Source organism: Pseudonaja textilis, chromosome 1 (genome assembly GCF_049901715.1).
Source record: "Pseudonaja textilis isolate UNSWEBS1 chromosome 1, rPseTex1.2, whole genome shotgun sequence".
Lineage (NCBI taxonomy): Eukaryota > Metazoa > Chordata > Lepidosauria > Squamata > Elapidae > Pseudonaja > Pseudonaja textilis.
In genome coordinates this window covers 164,545,185-164,562,479 of record NC_141990.1, presented here as the reverse complement: position 1 = coordinate 164,562,479, position 17,295 = coordinate 164,545,185, and the positions used below count along the sequence as shown (strand labels likewise).

At 40.5% G+C, this 17,295-nt stretch overlaps 1 protein-coding gene across 3 annotated transcripts in view; it reads right to left on the bottom strand.

Moving 5' to 3' along the window:
• The window catches only part of LANCL1 (LanC like glutathione S-transferase 1), a 37,863-nt gene extending 35,318 nt beyond the window's left edge, over positions 1–2,545 (bottom strand). Inside the window, exons 1-2 of one of the 3 annotated variants that reach the window (XM_087940807.1) lie at positions 2,422–2,545; positions 2,182–2,275 (exon numbers count right to left, since the gene is read on the bottom strand). In XM_087940807.1, coding sequence (XP_087796933.1) covers positions 2,182–2,262 — 81 coding nt within the window. In that variant the 5' untranslated portion in view covers positions 2,263–2,275; positions 2,422–2,545. Of the gene's footprint in view, positions 1–203; positions 258–2,181; positions 2,276–2,421 lie in introns of those variants that run through there. The other 2 variants (XM_087940765.1, XM_087940851.1) reach the window with 2 other exon arrangements.
• Between the last annotated feature and the right edge of the window lie 14,750 nt (positions 2,546–17,295).

Below are 17,295 nucleotides of genomic sequence, written 5' to 3'. Positions count from 1 at the left end.
ATGTAAAGATTGAAATGGAAATGGAAATTACACATGAGTCATTATTACAGGAGATCCCTGACATGGAGATCCATCCTGTTTAAAGACCTTCAGCAAAAAAGAGCCCAAGGTAGTTTGTTCCGTTGTTGAATTATGACTATCAATTTTTTTTTACCTCATATAGAACCAAATTCCATCTCCTTGTAAACTCATTATTTTTTTACCTGTACTCTGGTACAACTCTGAAGATTTCTGTTAACCATCATTTTAAAGAGAAATGATTATTTCTCTTTGATACTCTATTTATGTTTATGCAATTACAATGGTGATGAAAAATTAACTTTGTGGCCAATCCTCATAGGTCTGTAAAGAACAGGAAGGCTGAAGATTAAGATCACAAGCACTGTTGCTGCATCAGTTAGCTTTGTTTAATAACCATGTTGCAACCATGTTGCAACTGTGGTTGCTAAATGAAGGCCATCCAATTACATGCAAAACAAATACAACACAACTGATACATGTGCTTATAATAACTGGTTTATTCATCTTGAAGCAGAATACATTTTTCCTGAAGTGTTAGATATATAAAATATAATAAATGGAACCATTTAATCAGTAAATATACACATCCATATATAATAGCCAATATTCATACAAGGAAGACTTGGGTAAAAATGCGTCTCTGGGAGGCATCTGAAACAGGTCCAAGCAGTTACTGCCAAACGGTAATCTACACAATAACACCATAAAAAAGGATTCTTCTTTTGAATGTTGTGATTCTTTGGAAGGTAAGTGTGAGATACCAAAGTCTTCTCCCAAATTAGTTAGGCCTTTATATGTCAATAATAAGATCCTCAAAGCTAACACACAGTCAGTGAAGAATCTTCAGCACTGCTATATAAACTTAATAGCTAGACTCAACATTTATTGGTTCCCTTGACACTCTTCCACCTAAATTGCCTGCCATTTTTTATGATTTCAGAGATATGGCAAACACAATGCCGTTTATAACATACCTGGGTTTTTACACTCATATTTGTGGATAGCACAGCACATATTTCTCCACAGCATATTAAACACATTTCTTTAGCCAGAAATCTTATTGTGAATGTGTAGATTATCTCCTGAAAAGCTAAACCCTTTGCCAAATATTCTGCCTAAGGGTGCTGACAGCGTAATTACAATTCAGAGTTCCTGGCTTTCTTAGAGGTATTCTCATGCCACACCCTCAAAAACATGTTTTAATCCGAGTTTCATAATCAAGACAATCTCAATATTTAGAAGGCTGTCTTAATTGGGCTTTGAAAGAAATGCCATGGTTCTGATTCTATGCTTTCCATGTATGAGAGTGATGTTTTTTGTTTCTTCATAAAGTCATAAAGCACTTAAGAAAAAGAATTCCATTATCCCATTAGAAAAAGAATTTCTGCTCCCAATCAACTTAACCCAATTAAAGTAATTGTATTTTTACCTCACAACTGGCATGGCCTATTAATATAGTTAAGTCAATGAGCACCCTTTTTAAAATAGTTTTTCCGTGATTCCCATCACCACTGGAGTCATCAAAGAATATTATGGAACTGTATTTCTGCACTACACTACACTAAGATTTATCTTTGTTCATTGAAAATGTATTTAAACTTAACTCACAATATTACCTGATTTGGGGGGGGAGGGGCAATGTCTTTACAGAGCTTCCTTAAAATCACTGAGAATTTCCACCTGCTATGTACCTGAGTATTGAAACCCCCGCCCCCCCCCCCCGTACAAACACCCACAGGATGCTATACAAGGGTGGGCATTACATAAACAGAAACCACACAATGGTGTAAAATAATGCATATAATTTTGGAAAGAAAAATAATGGATTTCTATTTTTAACTAGGAGCTGTAGGAGAAGCAACTAGGAATATTTTTAAGTACTTCTTTTTGACAAACTCCGTCCTTGAATTCAAAGTAAGATTAACGACCTAGCCTCTGGCAAACGATGTTTGAAAAGGTCTTTATGAAGGCAAGACTGAAACAATTAAAATGGCAGCTTATTTACATTTATCATACAGCTTTTAGCCGTTGTTAAGAGAAAAAAAGCCCTAATAATGCATTCTTCTTCCCTTGCGGCTGCTACCAAAATACACACTATTTTTCAGGGAAAAGAACCGCTTAAAAGGAGCGGCAAGAAGAAGCCAAAATCCAAGCACTCACCCTCCCTGAAGAATCAAAATATCCTGCGGCCAAGGATTTGTCATAGTCTGCGAAGGGATTCGGAAAAGCCCTCTCAGCCATGGTGGCACCAGGCCTGCGGGGGGAGAGAGAGAGAGCCACTCAACTCGCCGCCCACGCACCCACAGACTGCTCCGGCCTCAATCGCAAGCCACCGCGGGCATTGCGGAGTAGGAGCAGCGCCTACTGCTGCACCCCTTGCAAATACCGCTCCCGTCTCGCCCGCCCCCAGAACAGCAGCCACCGCTGCTCCACCTGCCAGGAGAAGAAAAAGGGGCGGCGGGCGATCCCGACCCTGCGCTCAACCCAAACAGCAGCACAAGCCCTCCTTTGACTTCCGGCCCACGCCGCCCAATCGGCACCTCGGGCCTCTACTCCACGCCGCCGGATTCTTAAAGGGGCAGGCACACTTTCAGGCTGACGCTCTCGCGAGCTGATAGGGCGACGGGCCCTTCTGCTATTCTTCGCCGAGCAAGCTGGGCAGCACCCCGCCCCTCGTCGCGGAGCGCCCCCACCGAATCACTACGGTTGTCCTCCGGACCTTGCCCGCGTTATTGTATTTGCAAGAGCGGCTCCCTAACGGGACTTCTTCGACTCGGATTGAAAGCCTCCAGCTCCTTCTGCATCCCCCAAGGACTCTGCAAACTTTCTGGGAGATAAGAAGCCGGGATTTTTTTTTCCTACCATGTCTGGCATCTTGCAGAGAAACCGATATTAATCATGAATTCAGATTACGGATTAAAGTGCAACGCTAATATTGGTTATTATGGCGTTTTAATTTTTTGCAAATATTTTTTTTAACTTTTCAGCCGTTTGAGATGGACGGGAATATAAATCCATTAAATAAATGATTTAAAAAGTCTGTTTTTTAAAAAATAAAATAAAATAGCTCGCCTATAGATTCACATACTAAATGCTCATTTATTCCAAAACCTGCAATTGGTCTATTTTGCTCAACATGCTGAACAAAATCAAACCGTATTAGCATATAATTCAGTTGAGTGATGCGGTGGCCTAGAGGTGGAGTTCTTGCGTCATAATGAGGCAGTGAATTCGATCCCAGATAGAGGCAGATATTTCTCTCGGGGCACAATGAGAATTTAGCTGCTGAATAAAATTCCGCATTAGCGACAGGAAGGGCAACTGGGTGAACACTGCTCCATTTTGCCCAGACTCTACCCCTCAAGGGGTCATAAAAAGGAGATGATTAGCATGTGATTCAGTTCCTCCTGCATATCGCTACCAACATTATTACTCCATATGAACCTCTGAAATTTTTTTTCCTGTATTTCCTTACTTCGGTTTCACTTCAGACCATTTCATGGGGTTTATTTTGTTGGAAGAAATATCCTCCTGGGTTCAGTTCCAAGTGGGGGAAAAAGACACTGGAATCATGGAAGTTTATTGATGAACAAGAAGACATGCCTTGGAGCTCTTGGGTGAAGAAAAGGGAGGAGATGCTGAGAGTGCCTGGGTTTTATGCCCTCTCCTGGCTTTGAACTTCCAGGGACACAGGAAGAGTATCCTAATTGGTTACTGTCAGAGGTCATAGCTAGCTCTGTAGGTTGTCCATGTGCAAAGTTTGGTTGAATCAGCAATAAGGTTGCTGGATGATGCAATGAAGGGGCTTTGGGCAATTCCTATTATGGCTCTATGTGAAGGAGGTAGTTCTTTGTTATGGTCTTAATGGCCCATTAACAAAGGGGCTGTCAGCTGGTGCTCCATTCAAAATCCAAGAAAGAAATACTTAGACTCCTTTAATCAGAGAAAAGATATCTTTTACTGGAAATCAAGTGGTAGCAACAAAAGAATTCTGACTCTGAGAAAATGGGTGCGTAAATCACGTATACAAAGTAATGATAACGTTCCCACCCCCAATAGTTCAATTGGCTCATCCAATTAAAAGTGGTGTATATCATCATGTGGGCATCTCCAGGTGGTGATGAGGCTTCTGTCCGTTGACCTTGATGTAGTTTGATAAAGGGTTGCAGCTGCGCATAGCATAGGATAAAAACCTAAGCAAGAATGTACCCCCTGCCCCCCAGTTTATACAGTTCTGGTTTGTAACACTTCCAGCTCACTTCCCATAACCATTCCCCCCTCCTCCCCCCGTTACTTATGACAGCCAAAAGATGCAAAGCAAAGGGAGAAAATCTTGAAGGCTGACATTCGGCCCTCATAGAAAAGAGACGTTAGTCCTAAAAAAGATAAAAATAGAAGGTAATAGAAAATATACATGTAACAGCAACATACTAATTTTTTAGGGTTTATCAGGATATTTAGTACGAAATGCCTTGATAAGTGTAGGAGCTCTAACATCCTTCTCATTCACCCATTCAGCCTGGGAAGGAGGAAAATGTTTCCAAGCAACCAAATACTGGAGTCGACCCCTTTGTTTTCGAGAATCCAAAATTTCTTTAACTTCAAAATGTTGTTCACCTTCAGTTAGCAATGGTACAGGGGGATCAACCTGAGTTGGTCTCAAGTCGGAGGTATGTTCAGGTTTTAATAAACTAACATGGAAAACAGGGTGGATCCGTCAAATAGTTTTTGGTAATTTCAGTTGGACTGCCACAGGGTTCACAATTCGTTCAATTGAGAAAGGTCCAACATACTTAGGTATAAGCTTTTTTGGCTTTTGTGTGGTCTGCAAATATCTGTTGGATAAAAAGACCTTGTCACCCACTTGACATGGTTTTTGTGGAGTTCTCTTTTTATCTGCAAATTTTTTATGAGCTTGATGAGCATCATCTAATGCTTTATGGGTAACCGGCCAGGTAAGCTGGAGCTGTGTTATCCATTCATCTAATGACTGAAGGTTAGGTTTCTCCCGTGGAAGCTTGGGTATGGATACAAAGTCTTGTCCTGAAGCCACTTTAAACGGAGTAAACCCAGTACTACTATGTACCGAATTATTATATGCCACCTCAGCGAATGGCAATAGGTCAGCCCAGTTATCTTGCTGATAATTTCTATAACATCGAAGATATTGTTCCAATACCAAGTTAGTTCTCTCACAAGCCCCATTGGTTTGTGGGTGGTGGGTGGAGCTTAAGCCCTGGGCGGAGCCCAATAACTTCAGGAACTCCTTCCAAAAGTTTGAGGTAAACTGGACACCCCTGTCTGAGATTATGCATTCAGGAACTCCATGTAACCTGTAGATATGTAAAATAAACAGTTTAGCCAACATTTTTGCAGATGGGATTTACGGACAAGGTATGAAATGTACCTGTTTGGAAAACAAATCAGTTACTACCCAAACAACTGTATTCCCCCCACTTTCAGGTAATTCCACTATAAAATCCATAGAGATTTCCTTCCATGGAGCCGTTGGTCTCGCCACATTTTGTAGTAAGCCTCCTGGTTTACCAGGAGGCCGTTGGGTGAGGCACAGATAGGACAACTAGCTACATAAATCTCAATGTCCTTTTTCAAGGTAGGCCACCAAATTGCCTTTTAACCAAGTGTAAGGTTTTCACGAATCCAAAATGACCAGCGGCTTTGGAGACATGAGCTTGCTGTAATATTTGGTTTCTCAGCTTCGCTGGCACATATAATTTGGCTCCCACCCATGCCAATCCATCTCTAACTGTACAGTTATTTGAGTGAGCAAGGAACCAATCATCAAGCTTTAGAGCATCTCTTAATTGTGCAGTCAAATCATTTGATAAATCAGCCTCCTCCTTTTTCTGGGCTCTGGTAACCACTGGAGCTGCCAACTGTTTGGTTAGGACAATCGGCCGTACCACTTCTTGGTGAGCACTATTATATTGAGGTAATCTAGATAAAGCATCCACCATGAAGTTCTTCCCCCCTGGAATGTACTTCAATGAAAAATTAAAGCGCTTAAAGTACTACGCCCAGCGAACTTGCTTGGGAGACAGCTTCCGAGGCATTTTCAAAGCCTCCAAATTTTTATGATCCGTCCACACCTCAAATGGGTGTTTTGCCCCTTCCAAAAATTGCCTCCAGGTTAACAGAGCCCAGCGAACTGCAAAAGCTTCTTTTCCCCAGATGGCCCATCTTCTTTCAGTTTCAGTTAGTTTACGGGAAGTATATGCACACGGTTGCAGAGTCCTCGTCTCATTTGCTTGTAGTAACACAGCCCCGACTGCTAACATCACTCGCATCGGCTTGGATTACAAAAGGAGCATCCATGCCCAGATGCTTGAGTACTGGTTCAGCAGCAAGCAGTCGTTTCAGCTTTTCAAAAGCAGCTTGACATTCCATGGACCACTCCAGTGGTTTACTAGGCTTTGGTTTCACCTCCCCTTTGGTTTTTAGGAGATTTGTGATAGGCATTGCAATCTTCGCAAAAGCAGGGATAAATTGACGGTAAAAATTAGTGAATCCCAAGAAACTTTGAAGTTGTTTCCTGGTGCGGGGAGGGGCCCATTCTAAAACCATATGAACCTTCCCTGGATCCATTTCTATGCCATCATGTGAGGTGCGATAACCTAAATAGTCAACTTTTTCCTGATGGAATTCACACTTGGACAACTTTGCATACAGCTCCTCCAATCATCGTGGGGGTTCCATTTCTGGAGCCAGGGCAACCCCAGTATTAGGGGCCGCTCCATCCCAGGAGCCACAATAAAACACAAAGCCTCTCTATGTTTCCCCATCGTCATTTCTATTGCTTCCATTATGAAATGTGCAGGGCCGCCCCAAGCTATTGATCCATCCAATTGGCAAAAGGCGTTTTTAAAGTCTTTAGCCTTAAGCCCATTTTCTCCACTACCTCTGAGCTGATTACGCACCTTGTGCACCCAGAGTCTAACAAGGCCAGCATTTCTCCTTTGGCTCCCAACGTGGGTACCCTTAATCTCACTGGAATGGTCATAGGGCCCTTGTTTGGACTTACCAGTGAGTCGTCTTCCGATTCGGATTCACTCTCTTCAGAAGAGGTTGGAGTTCCCAGCTCCTCTCCTTTTGGAAAGGTGATCTCTACAACCTCCTCTGCTTTAAACGCCGCTTCGCGAGGCTTTGCTGGGGTTTTTTCAGGTTTTCTTCCTCCTCCTGGTGCCCCCTTTGGTTCTAGCTTGGCACAGCAATCTGCAGCCCGGTGACCTTCCTTCCCACATCGGAAGCAAGCCGTGGTCTTGGGTTTTGCTGCCATTCCTCCCTTTTGAGGTTTTGAGGCTTCTCGAGGGCTGCTGGGGGAGGACTTGCTACAACCAAAAAAACCCCGGCGTCTGTTTCGGGTCAGATCAATTTCCACCTCTGCTGCCAGCACGTACCACAGCTGCAGCTCACTGGGGTCTCTTCTGGCAATACAGCTTTGATATACGCCTTCATTCAACCCATCTTTAAAAGCTTCTATCAGGGATCCCTGGGACCAGCCTCGAATATGACACGCCAGCTCTCTAAATTCCTGGGTGTAGTCAGCCACTGATCCCCGCCCCTGATTTATGGTCTTCATCCTAATTCTGGCCTTACGTTTAGCAAGTGGGTCTTCAAACCTGGTCCGCAGCGCAGTCATGAACAGGTCATAATACATCAGCTGAGGGGCATTATCATTATGCAAAGTCACCATCCACTTTGCAGCTGTTCCCTCCAGAGCCCTGGTAACACATCTAACTTTGGCTGCTTCTGAGGAAAAATCCCCTCCATATTCCTCCATATGGCTCCAGACTTGTGCCAGGAAGAATCCTAACTCCTTGGGATCCCCCCCCCCCATATTTTACTTCCAACGGAGGCACCTTTGGAGTTCTACGTCTTCTGGCAATTACTCCTCCCGCTGGGGGCCCCTGGGCTGCTGCTGCCTGTTGCGCTAGCCCAGGTTGATTTATGGGGGTGGCTGCTCTGATTCTTCTGGCTGGGGTTGCCTCCCACTCCTCTCCCTCATACCTTTGATTAGTTTGAGGTTCTCCGATAGCTTCATTTAGAAGATGCATGGCTTGAGTTACTAAAAAATTCTTTCTTTCCTTCTCCTGCCATGGCTCCTCTCTTCCACACCGACAGGTAGTGGTCACTCCTGGAGGATGCTTTTCCTCAGGATCCTTCCAACCGACTCCCAGGGACCATTTTGGTTTTACAGCTGGTTTTTCCCCAAGATTTAGTTCTGCTAACAAGTTGGCTTCCCCTGCTTCCTCTAGCAGCAGAGAATCTTGTCCTCTAGTTGCTCCCAGGTCTTCTTGGTTACTGGCTGGATTTGACATTGTGTTCAGACCCCCTCAGAAGAAAATTTATTAATTCTCCGGGTGGGCTGGTAATGTGGAGATTCAGAATAATGTCAGCTGGTGCTCCATTCAAAATCCAAGAAAGAAATACTAAGACTCCTTTAATCAGAGAAAAGATATCTTTTACTGGAAATCAAGTGGTAGCAACAAAAGAATTCTGAATCTGAGAAAATGGGCGCGTAAATCACACATACAAAGTAATGGCAATGTTCCCACCCCCAATAGTTCAATTGGCTCATCCAATTAAAAGTTGTGTATATCATCATGTGGGTATCTCCAGGTGGTGATGAGGCTTCTGTCCGTTGACCTTGACGTAGTTTGATAAAGGGTTGCAGCTGCGCATAGCATAGGATATAAACCTAAGCAAGAATGTACCCCCTGTCCCCAGTTTATACAGTTCTGGTTTGTAACACTTCCAGCTCACTTCCCATAACCATTCCCCCCTCCTCCCCCCATTACTTATGACAGCCGAAAGATGCAAAGCAAAGTGAGAAAATCTTGAAGGCTGACAAGGGGGACATACGTCCACACAAAAATCATCACAATGACAGAATCCTCAATTATAACTTCAAAAAAGGCAACTATGATCTTATAAACAATGATCTCTCATCCCTTGATTGGCAATTTCTATTCTCTGGATGCAATACTGTAGAAGACCATTATAACATATTTTTACTTGAAGTCAAAAGAGTCATCAAACTTTATGTACCATTAACAAATCCCAAAACCAGAAAAAACCAATTACCCAAAACAATAAGGAAGCTTCAATCCAAAAAGAAATCACTTTGACGGAAAAACAAATCTGGTCACGTTGCCAATTTCAAAAGCCGATGCAAAATTTTATGCCACCAGATAAAAACTGAATGCACCAATTATCACATTAAACAAGGAGAAAACCTTCTATGCACCAATTCCATCCACCCTTTCTGTAATTTTGTAAACAACAAACTAAAAGACTCAAGGTCCATCCCACCCCTGAAAGGACCTAATGGTAAAGACTGCAACGATGACACTATTAAAGCCAACCTCTTTAACACATTTTTTGGCTCAGTATTTGTAAACAGCAATGGATCATGCCCAATATTTCCTAGCTGAACCACAGCCAACTACAATGATCTAATACACATCGATTTTACAGAAAACAATGTTGAAAAAGCACTACACAATCTAAAACCATTTCTATCTATTGGACTGGATGGAATACGTGCCTACTTCTTAAAAAAGCTATCCACTGCCATAGCCAAACCTCTAAACATAATTTTTGAAAAATCTTTCAGGACCAGCTCCTTGCCAAAACTATGGTCACAAGCTACTGTCATCCCCATCTTCAAAAAGGGAGACCCTTGCCTAGTTGAAAACTATAGAGCAATCTCTTTTTGCTGTGTCACCTGTAAAGTCATGGAATCAATTATTAACCAATCCATCATCCTCCACTTAGAGACAAACAACCTACTCTCTAATAAACAATTTGGTTTCAGGAAAAACCAACCATGTAATCTGCAACTCTTACACTGTAAAAACATATGGACTACACAACTCAATCAGGGCAAAGCAATAGACACAATCTACATAGACTTCTGTAAAGCCTTTGATTCAGTGCTACATGACAAACTACTCCTAAAACTAAAAACTTACAGTATCTCTGGACACCTGCATAACTGGATAGAAGCATTCCTGTCAAACAGACAACAAATGGTCAAAATTGGGAGCGTCCTATCAAATTCTATACCTGTCAACAGTGATGTCCCCCAAGGCAGTGTTCTAGGACCAACTCTCTTCATACTCTACATAAATGACCTCTGTGATCATATTAAGAGCAACTACGTTCTCTTCGCTGATTATGTACAGCTATTCAACACCACCAACAATACCGCTATTCTTAAAAAAGACCTCGACTATGTATCAGAATGGTCAAGCAAATGGCAACTTCATATCTCAACAAATAAATGCTCTGTCCTACATATTGACAAAAAAAATCAGAAAATAAAATACAGGCTGAATAGTCAAGATCTTGTTGATGACACAAACTTTGTCAAGGATCTTGGAGTACTCATCTCTAATGATCTAAGTGCTAGAGCCCACTGTAACTATATAGCCAAAAGGCGTTAAGAGTTGTTCACCTAATCTTCCATAGCTTTTTCTCTGGTAATATTACACTAATAACTAGAGCATACAAAACATTTGCTAGACCAATACTTGAATACAGCTCATCAGTCTGGAACCCGTATTACGTATCTGATATTAACACAGTTGAGAAAGTCCAGAAATATTTCACAAGAAGAGTTCTACACTCCTCTATTTGTTGCAGAATACCTTATGCGACCAGACTCGAAATTCTAGACCTAGAAAACCTACCACTACGCCCCCTTCAGTCTGATCTAAATATAGTATATAAAATCATACATTGCAATGTCCTACCTGTCAATGAATACTTGGCTAGGTGGACGTGGCTAGGAGGGCATGGCCTTGTGGGTGGGTATGGCTTCTTTTTTTGCAGCATCCCCCTGTGCCCCCTTTTGCCTTCTGGGCCTCAGGGGAGCCCCCTGGGCAAAACAGTAAGACAGCGAGGGGATCCTGGCATAGCTGATCGTCGGAACAGCTGATTGTTGGGAGGAAAAAAAAAAGAAAAAATACCTGGGTGGTGACTGGGTGGTGAGAATGCAGCCAGCGATGCTGGGCATGCATGCGATATTGCACATGCGCGATAAGGACTGACTGGGCGGGGAGGAGTGGGGTGGACAGAGAGGGTTGGGGCCAGCCAGGAGCACCATTTGCTGGTTCTCAGAACTGTGCAGGATCGTAACAACCGGTTCTATAGAACTGGTCCGGACCAGTAGAATCCCATCCCTGCTTTCAAGAATGGAGCGACATCTGTCAAAGCACAGATCCTTATCTAACTCATCAAGTTAACTTATCTGTTTGTATGAGGAAATGCATAGATTCCAGCTATAGTTCTTCAAATGTTCTTTTTTTGTTATGTTTAATATAAAAGCATGTTGTGCTCTAACAGCTATTCTTATCCATTGTGTCACATTTACTCATTTTTTAAATTTCCTTTAGTATTTCACATTACTGAGAAGTTTAGCCATGATGGCTACTATACACATCTAATCTGTTTTCTTTATTTTTGTTGGCATTTCTTGAGTGACTGGTGTTTTGCTTGGAAAACAGTTCTATGGATAGGGACAATTAGGAGTAAGAGGATCTTCAGGGAACTATCTTTATTGTAATACAAGTTTTTCAACTAAAACATAAAATAATTGTTTTGTTGCAGTTTGCAAAGCTTGGAAACTCCAAATAAACATAAATGCCCTTTTGACCAAAAAAATCACTATCATAACCAGCCAACACTTGACAATACCTTTTAATTGGCTACTCTAAAGTTGCAATGAAAAATCAGAACTGATCTTGAGTCCTCCAAAATAAGCAACACAAAAGTTAAAGAATGACATTAGTTCTCCTCTTGGTATTTCTGTTCATCCTGTATTTATATATAACTTCTAACTATAGCTCAAAAATATGATATTTCTAATACTTAATAGTTTTGCTTTGATGCAGTCAGTTGGGTCAACTAGATGAAAACCTCCCTAGGGTTCTCTTTTCTTAACAGAGTCAATCTAACCTGAAAGTTGTTAGTTGTGATCCTGCCTTGAAGTCTCTGTTTTTAACATATTTCAATCTATTATAAATAAATTCAGATTTGATATTTCTACAAAGTGTGCAGCTTTGTTCTCAAAAATCTACATGTATTTAATAAAGCTACTTGATCTGAGCTGTAGACATCCAGATCCATAACCCTTAGATGGCAGCAAAGTGATTCTGAAAAATTCACTGCTATCTTTTGGTTATCCAATTACAACCTAAATCTGGTTGCTCTCCTTGATGATTGGCTTTATATTTTCACATTAACTCATGAAATGATTTGCTAGGTTCTTGTTCTATATGCTTCTGAATCTAATTACTGCAGTTTGTAAACCTTTGTTTATAGTTTGTTAAAAAAGGATAGATGAAACAAATCATAATTTATGTTATTCTGTTTTTTTCTCTTTCCCTGATTTTCATTAGTATCCACTAATGTCTTATTGAAAAATGTATATTAGAAAGATTGTTCTAATATAAAATATAAAAAGATACCAAAAGTACAAAGAATTCTGATATCCTGGACAAAATTGATTAAGGGTTAATTAATCTGAATTATAGCAGCAGTAATAATAGACTTTATTACGATCATTGACCAAAAACATAAAGTAAAAAAGTTCTGATATAATGAGTAAAACTCATAATAAAATTTAAGTATAAAACAAAAATGGTCAAAATATGATGGTACAAACACAAAATAAAACTTAGCTTAATGCATAAAAATAAAATAATGCTGAACATTGATCAGACAGCAATGACTGTAAATAAAAGGATCTGGTTGGCTAGGATATTTGATTGGAGGGGTAGTTATTAATTTCACTTGGCCAATTTTTAAATCAGGGCAATAATTTGGAAAAACATGGGCTAATATTTCATTGCAGGAACAGAATACTTCCCAGTTGACAGTTGGCAACTCAGCTCAGTGTCTCATTTGGGCCATTACCAGCATACCTTTCAAAATTAATAGAATTATCAATAAACAGAGAATGAGAAGGCTGAATTGGGTCTCATGAGAAGGAGAATTCCATGTTTTGGTACCCTCCCATTTAAATTAGTTTCAGGAAAAGAAAAATCTATGGACACTTTGCCCTTTCTTATTTCTTTGATTGACAAGCTCTCTGTCTCCTAAATCGATATCTCCTAAAGCAACGGTGTGAACTCCAGCTTTATCCTGGATAATTTGAACTAAAATATATGTGTTTTACGTTGGCTACTAGGAATGATGCACATTTGCTTAGTGCAATTCTTTGTAACTGATTACAGTATTAAAATCCCCCATTTTCTCAACGATTCAGAGTTTGCAAAATAGTATCGATGCTCACTCATAAGTTTTTAATATAAAATATTTATGTTGACTAAATTTATACACTGGACAATTCAATTTTTGTGTGTTTTAATTTGCTGTATGAATCTAGCCTTAATAGGTTTCTGCAGCATATAAAATCAGCCCTAAAGATATCAGAGATTAAAAAGAGTTTTATTCCTATTGAATTAGTAAGAAATAGTATGCTAAGACAGAATTGCCTGATTGCAACTATATAAATCTGATTTATAAATAAATAAAATAAGTGTGCAAAATAAAAATAATATGCAAAATAAAAATAATCAAGATTGATTTTGTTTTAAATTGGCTATTATTTATTTTTATAATATAACTATATAGTGTAAGAAAAAGGATGAAAAAACACAGAAGAATTTTAACATTTTAAAACAGAAAATTAGCAACACTTCTACGCCACCATGACTTTCATCTTGCAGGCATTCAAAGGCAATTCGCTGATCATCTGTGATTATCCCCTAACTTGCTGACTCTGTAATATTGATGAGAATTCTGCATGAGAAGTCCATGCAATGTGTATAAAAGCATAATGTGATGCCTTTAGGTTCTGTGCATTAGCCAATTCTAACCCACCCATACAAAGAAAAGGAAGAACTTCTGTGAAGTTTAGGATAGGACAAAAATGTAAAAAAAAAATCCTGCCATTTCTCTACTCTTGGTTCTCTAGCTCAGGGGGGCATTTCTGCAGACATTTCTTCCAGAATGTGATAAGTCAATCCTTCTGGATTTCATAGAAAGCTCGGTTCCACTAACCTGGGATTTTTGGGCTTTAACTTTTAGTTCACTGCTACTAGTTGCTGTACTTTCTTATTCTTTGGTTCCATACATATTCAGAGCTGGGTTATCTTTTTCAGATGCTAGATACCAACATGTGACTTTACTGCTCATACTGTCAAAACACTGCTTATGAAAGTGGCTGAATTTTGTAAGGTAGCTAAATCTCTTTAAGACATTGGCATTCTGACTGCAAATCCAGCAAGATTTTTTCATTCTTTCTTGAAATCAGTGATAAGAGGAACCATCTCATAACATTTGATATTCTCAAGATAGTTGAGCTGTGTATGAAATGTTATTTATGTTTATTTAATTTGGAGGACTCACAGTTGGTAGTGAGAGATACTATGTAGACTAGAGCATGAGTGTCCAACTTTTGGCTTTTCTGGGTCACACTGAATGAAAAGGGTTGTCTTGGACTGCATATAAAATAAATAATTTAGTTAATTTATATAAAAATAACTAAAATTGCATAATGATGTTAAAAGTTTACAGTCTTGTGGAGCCACATTACTAGCTGTCCAGGGCCACATGCTAGACAAGCCTGATATAGAACATAGAGCTACGGATCTGAATGGTCCCTACTCTATTCCTTTTAGAACATCTTAATTCTTCCAAGATTTACTATGAAGTGTCCTGTTGCTTCATGAATAAAACATGTTTTGGCCTGGTGAGCTTGCTATAGCTTGGTTTTGACTTATAAGGTTGTGTGAGCACAGTCATATATTTAGTTCCATTCTTTTTCCACAGGAGCCATTTCGCTCCTTTCCTATTAGCAGCCCTTGGAGGTTTTGTCAGTGGAGGGCAGTGTAGATCTATGTCTGAAATGACCTGGTAGTCATAACCCTATATTTGGAAGGAGCACATGAGAGTCACATGAATTTTCAAACATGCAAGGTTGCTTTATCTACTAAGTTACAATTCCTCAGTGGGAGGACACAGATAAATTTGTTAAAGAAAAATTCAGCAAACATTTCAGCTGAGTTAGTAGATTTTCCCCCAAGAGAACATTTTACCAGTCAATCAAAATTTGCCTCCCTTCCCAGTAAACAGCATATTATATGTTGTCCCATTTAAACAGTTGTCTATTGCCTAAGGCACATCTCTGCCTGCTCTGTATTTATATATAAGTTAAACCAACAGGCTGCATGGATATATTTATTGTGAACCACAGCTACAGATTTTTGTCAGGCTTATCTGGGGCAAGAACAAAATGTTGCCTTTTTTTCTCTTCAGCAGAACATGGGAAGGGAAACATAGGTGGCCCTCGATTTACAGCAACAACTGAGCCCAAATTTTCTGTTGCTAAGCAAGAAGGTTATTGAGTTTTGCCCTGTTTTAGAACCTTTCTTGCCAGAGTTGTTAAGTGAATCATTGTAGTTGTTAAGTTAGTAATATACTGTAGTTGTAAAGTGAATCTGGCTTCCCACTGATTTTGCTTGTCAGACGGAGACAAAAAGGGATCTCATGAACCCAGGAGACTCTAACCCAGAGGTGGCATTCAGCAGGTTCTGACCGATTCTGGAGAACCGATAGTGGAAATTTTAAGTAGTTCAGAGAACCGGCAAATACCACCTCTGACTGGCCCTGCCCCCATCGATTCTCTGCCTTCCGGGTCCCTGCTGATCAGCTGGTTCGTTCATTCATTCATTCATTCATTCATTCATTCATTCATTCATTCATTTATGTTATTTGTCAAGCAATTATAAGATAACAGGTATAAGTATAAACATAGTTATGAATACATGAAACGGGTACATATAAGAAAAATAAAAAGAAACAATAGGACAGGGATGATAGGCACGTTGGTGCACTTATGCACGCCCCCTACAGACCTCTTAGGAAAGGGGTGAGGTCAATAGTACACAGTCTAAGGTTAAAGTTTTTGTGTTTGGGGAAGAAACCACAGTGACAGGTAGAGTATTCCAGACATTGACCACTCTGTTGCTGAAGTCCTATTTCCTGCAATCAAGTTTAGTCGGTTTACCTTGAGTTTGTATCTATTGTGTGCTCTTGTATTGTTATGGTCGAAGCTGAAGTATTCATTGTCTTGCACAGGAGAATGGAGCTGGAAAGCAGGTTAGTTGGGTGGGAAGGGAACCTTCTCCTGCCATGCCCACCAAGCCACACCTACCAAGCTGCGCCATGTTCACCAAGCCACGCCCACAGAACCAATAGTAAAATGTTTTGAATCCCACCACTGCTCCAACCGTCATAAATACATGCCAGTTCCCAAGCATCTGAATTTTGATCACATGACCGTGGGGATGCTGCAACAGTTGTAAGTGTGAAAAATAGTCGTGTCACTTTTTTCAATGCCACTATAACTATAAGTGTCACTATACAAATAGTTGTAAGTTACGGATTACCTGTACTGTGTAAAATGATAATCAAGTCATTGTTTTGTTTATACAGAATCCAGAAGGCTATTCTGAATATGGAGGTGAAATACTCAACTCTCCATCTCCTGCCTGCTGCCTGCCTGTTACTTGGCAGATCAAATCCTACCAGGCTCCAGGTTGACTCAGCTTTCCATCCTTCTGAGGTGGGTAAAATGAGGACCCAGATTGTTGGGGGCAATATGCCGACTCTGTAAACTGCTTAGAGAGGGCTGTAAAGCACTGTGAAGCAATATGTAAGTCTAAATGCTACTGCTAAATGTAAACTTTTATAGTCATTTGCTTAAGAAATCAATGTTTATTTATTTAACAAATTTGTGTGGTCTCCCAACTCACACATAGTTGAGTCCAGATGATTTATAACATTAAAAATCCCAGCCCACTCCCACTCCTATGGCAGCAGCAACACAATAAAATCAAGCAGTTGATCAGCTCCATCTCCATCTCCATTTCTGGTGCCCAGGCATACCAACAAAACCACACCTTCAGGGCCTTTTAGAAAAGCAACAAGATGGGCCACCTGTATCTCAGAATGAAGTTCCACGGGGAAGGAGTCACCACCAAGAAGACCCTTTTTTGTGATTCCACCGGATGTACATCCTTAATCAATGGGATCCACAACATACCCTGGCTTCTCATCCTGGTGGGCTGGGTGGCTGTACTGTGGGGCAATGTTGCCTTTGTTCCTAGAGTCATAAATACCAGCATAAGCTAGCTACTACTCCAATACACATGGAGGAAAATACCAGAGAAAGTGGGCATT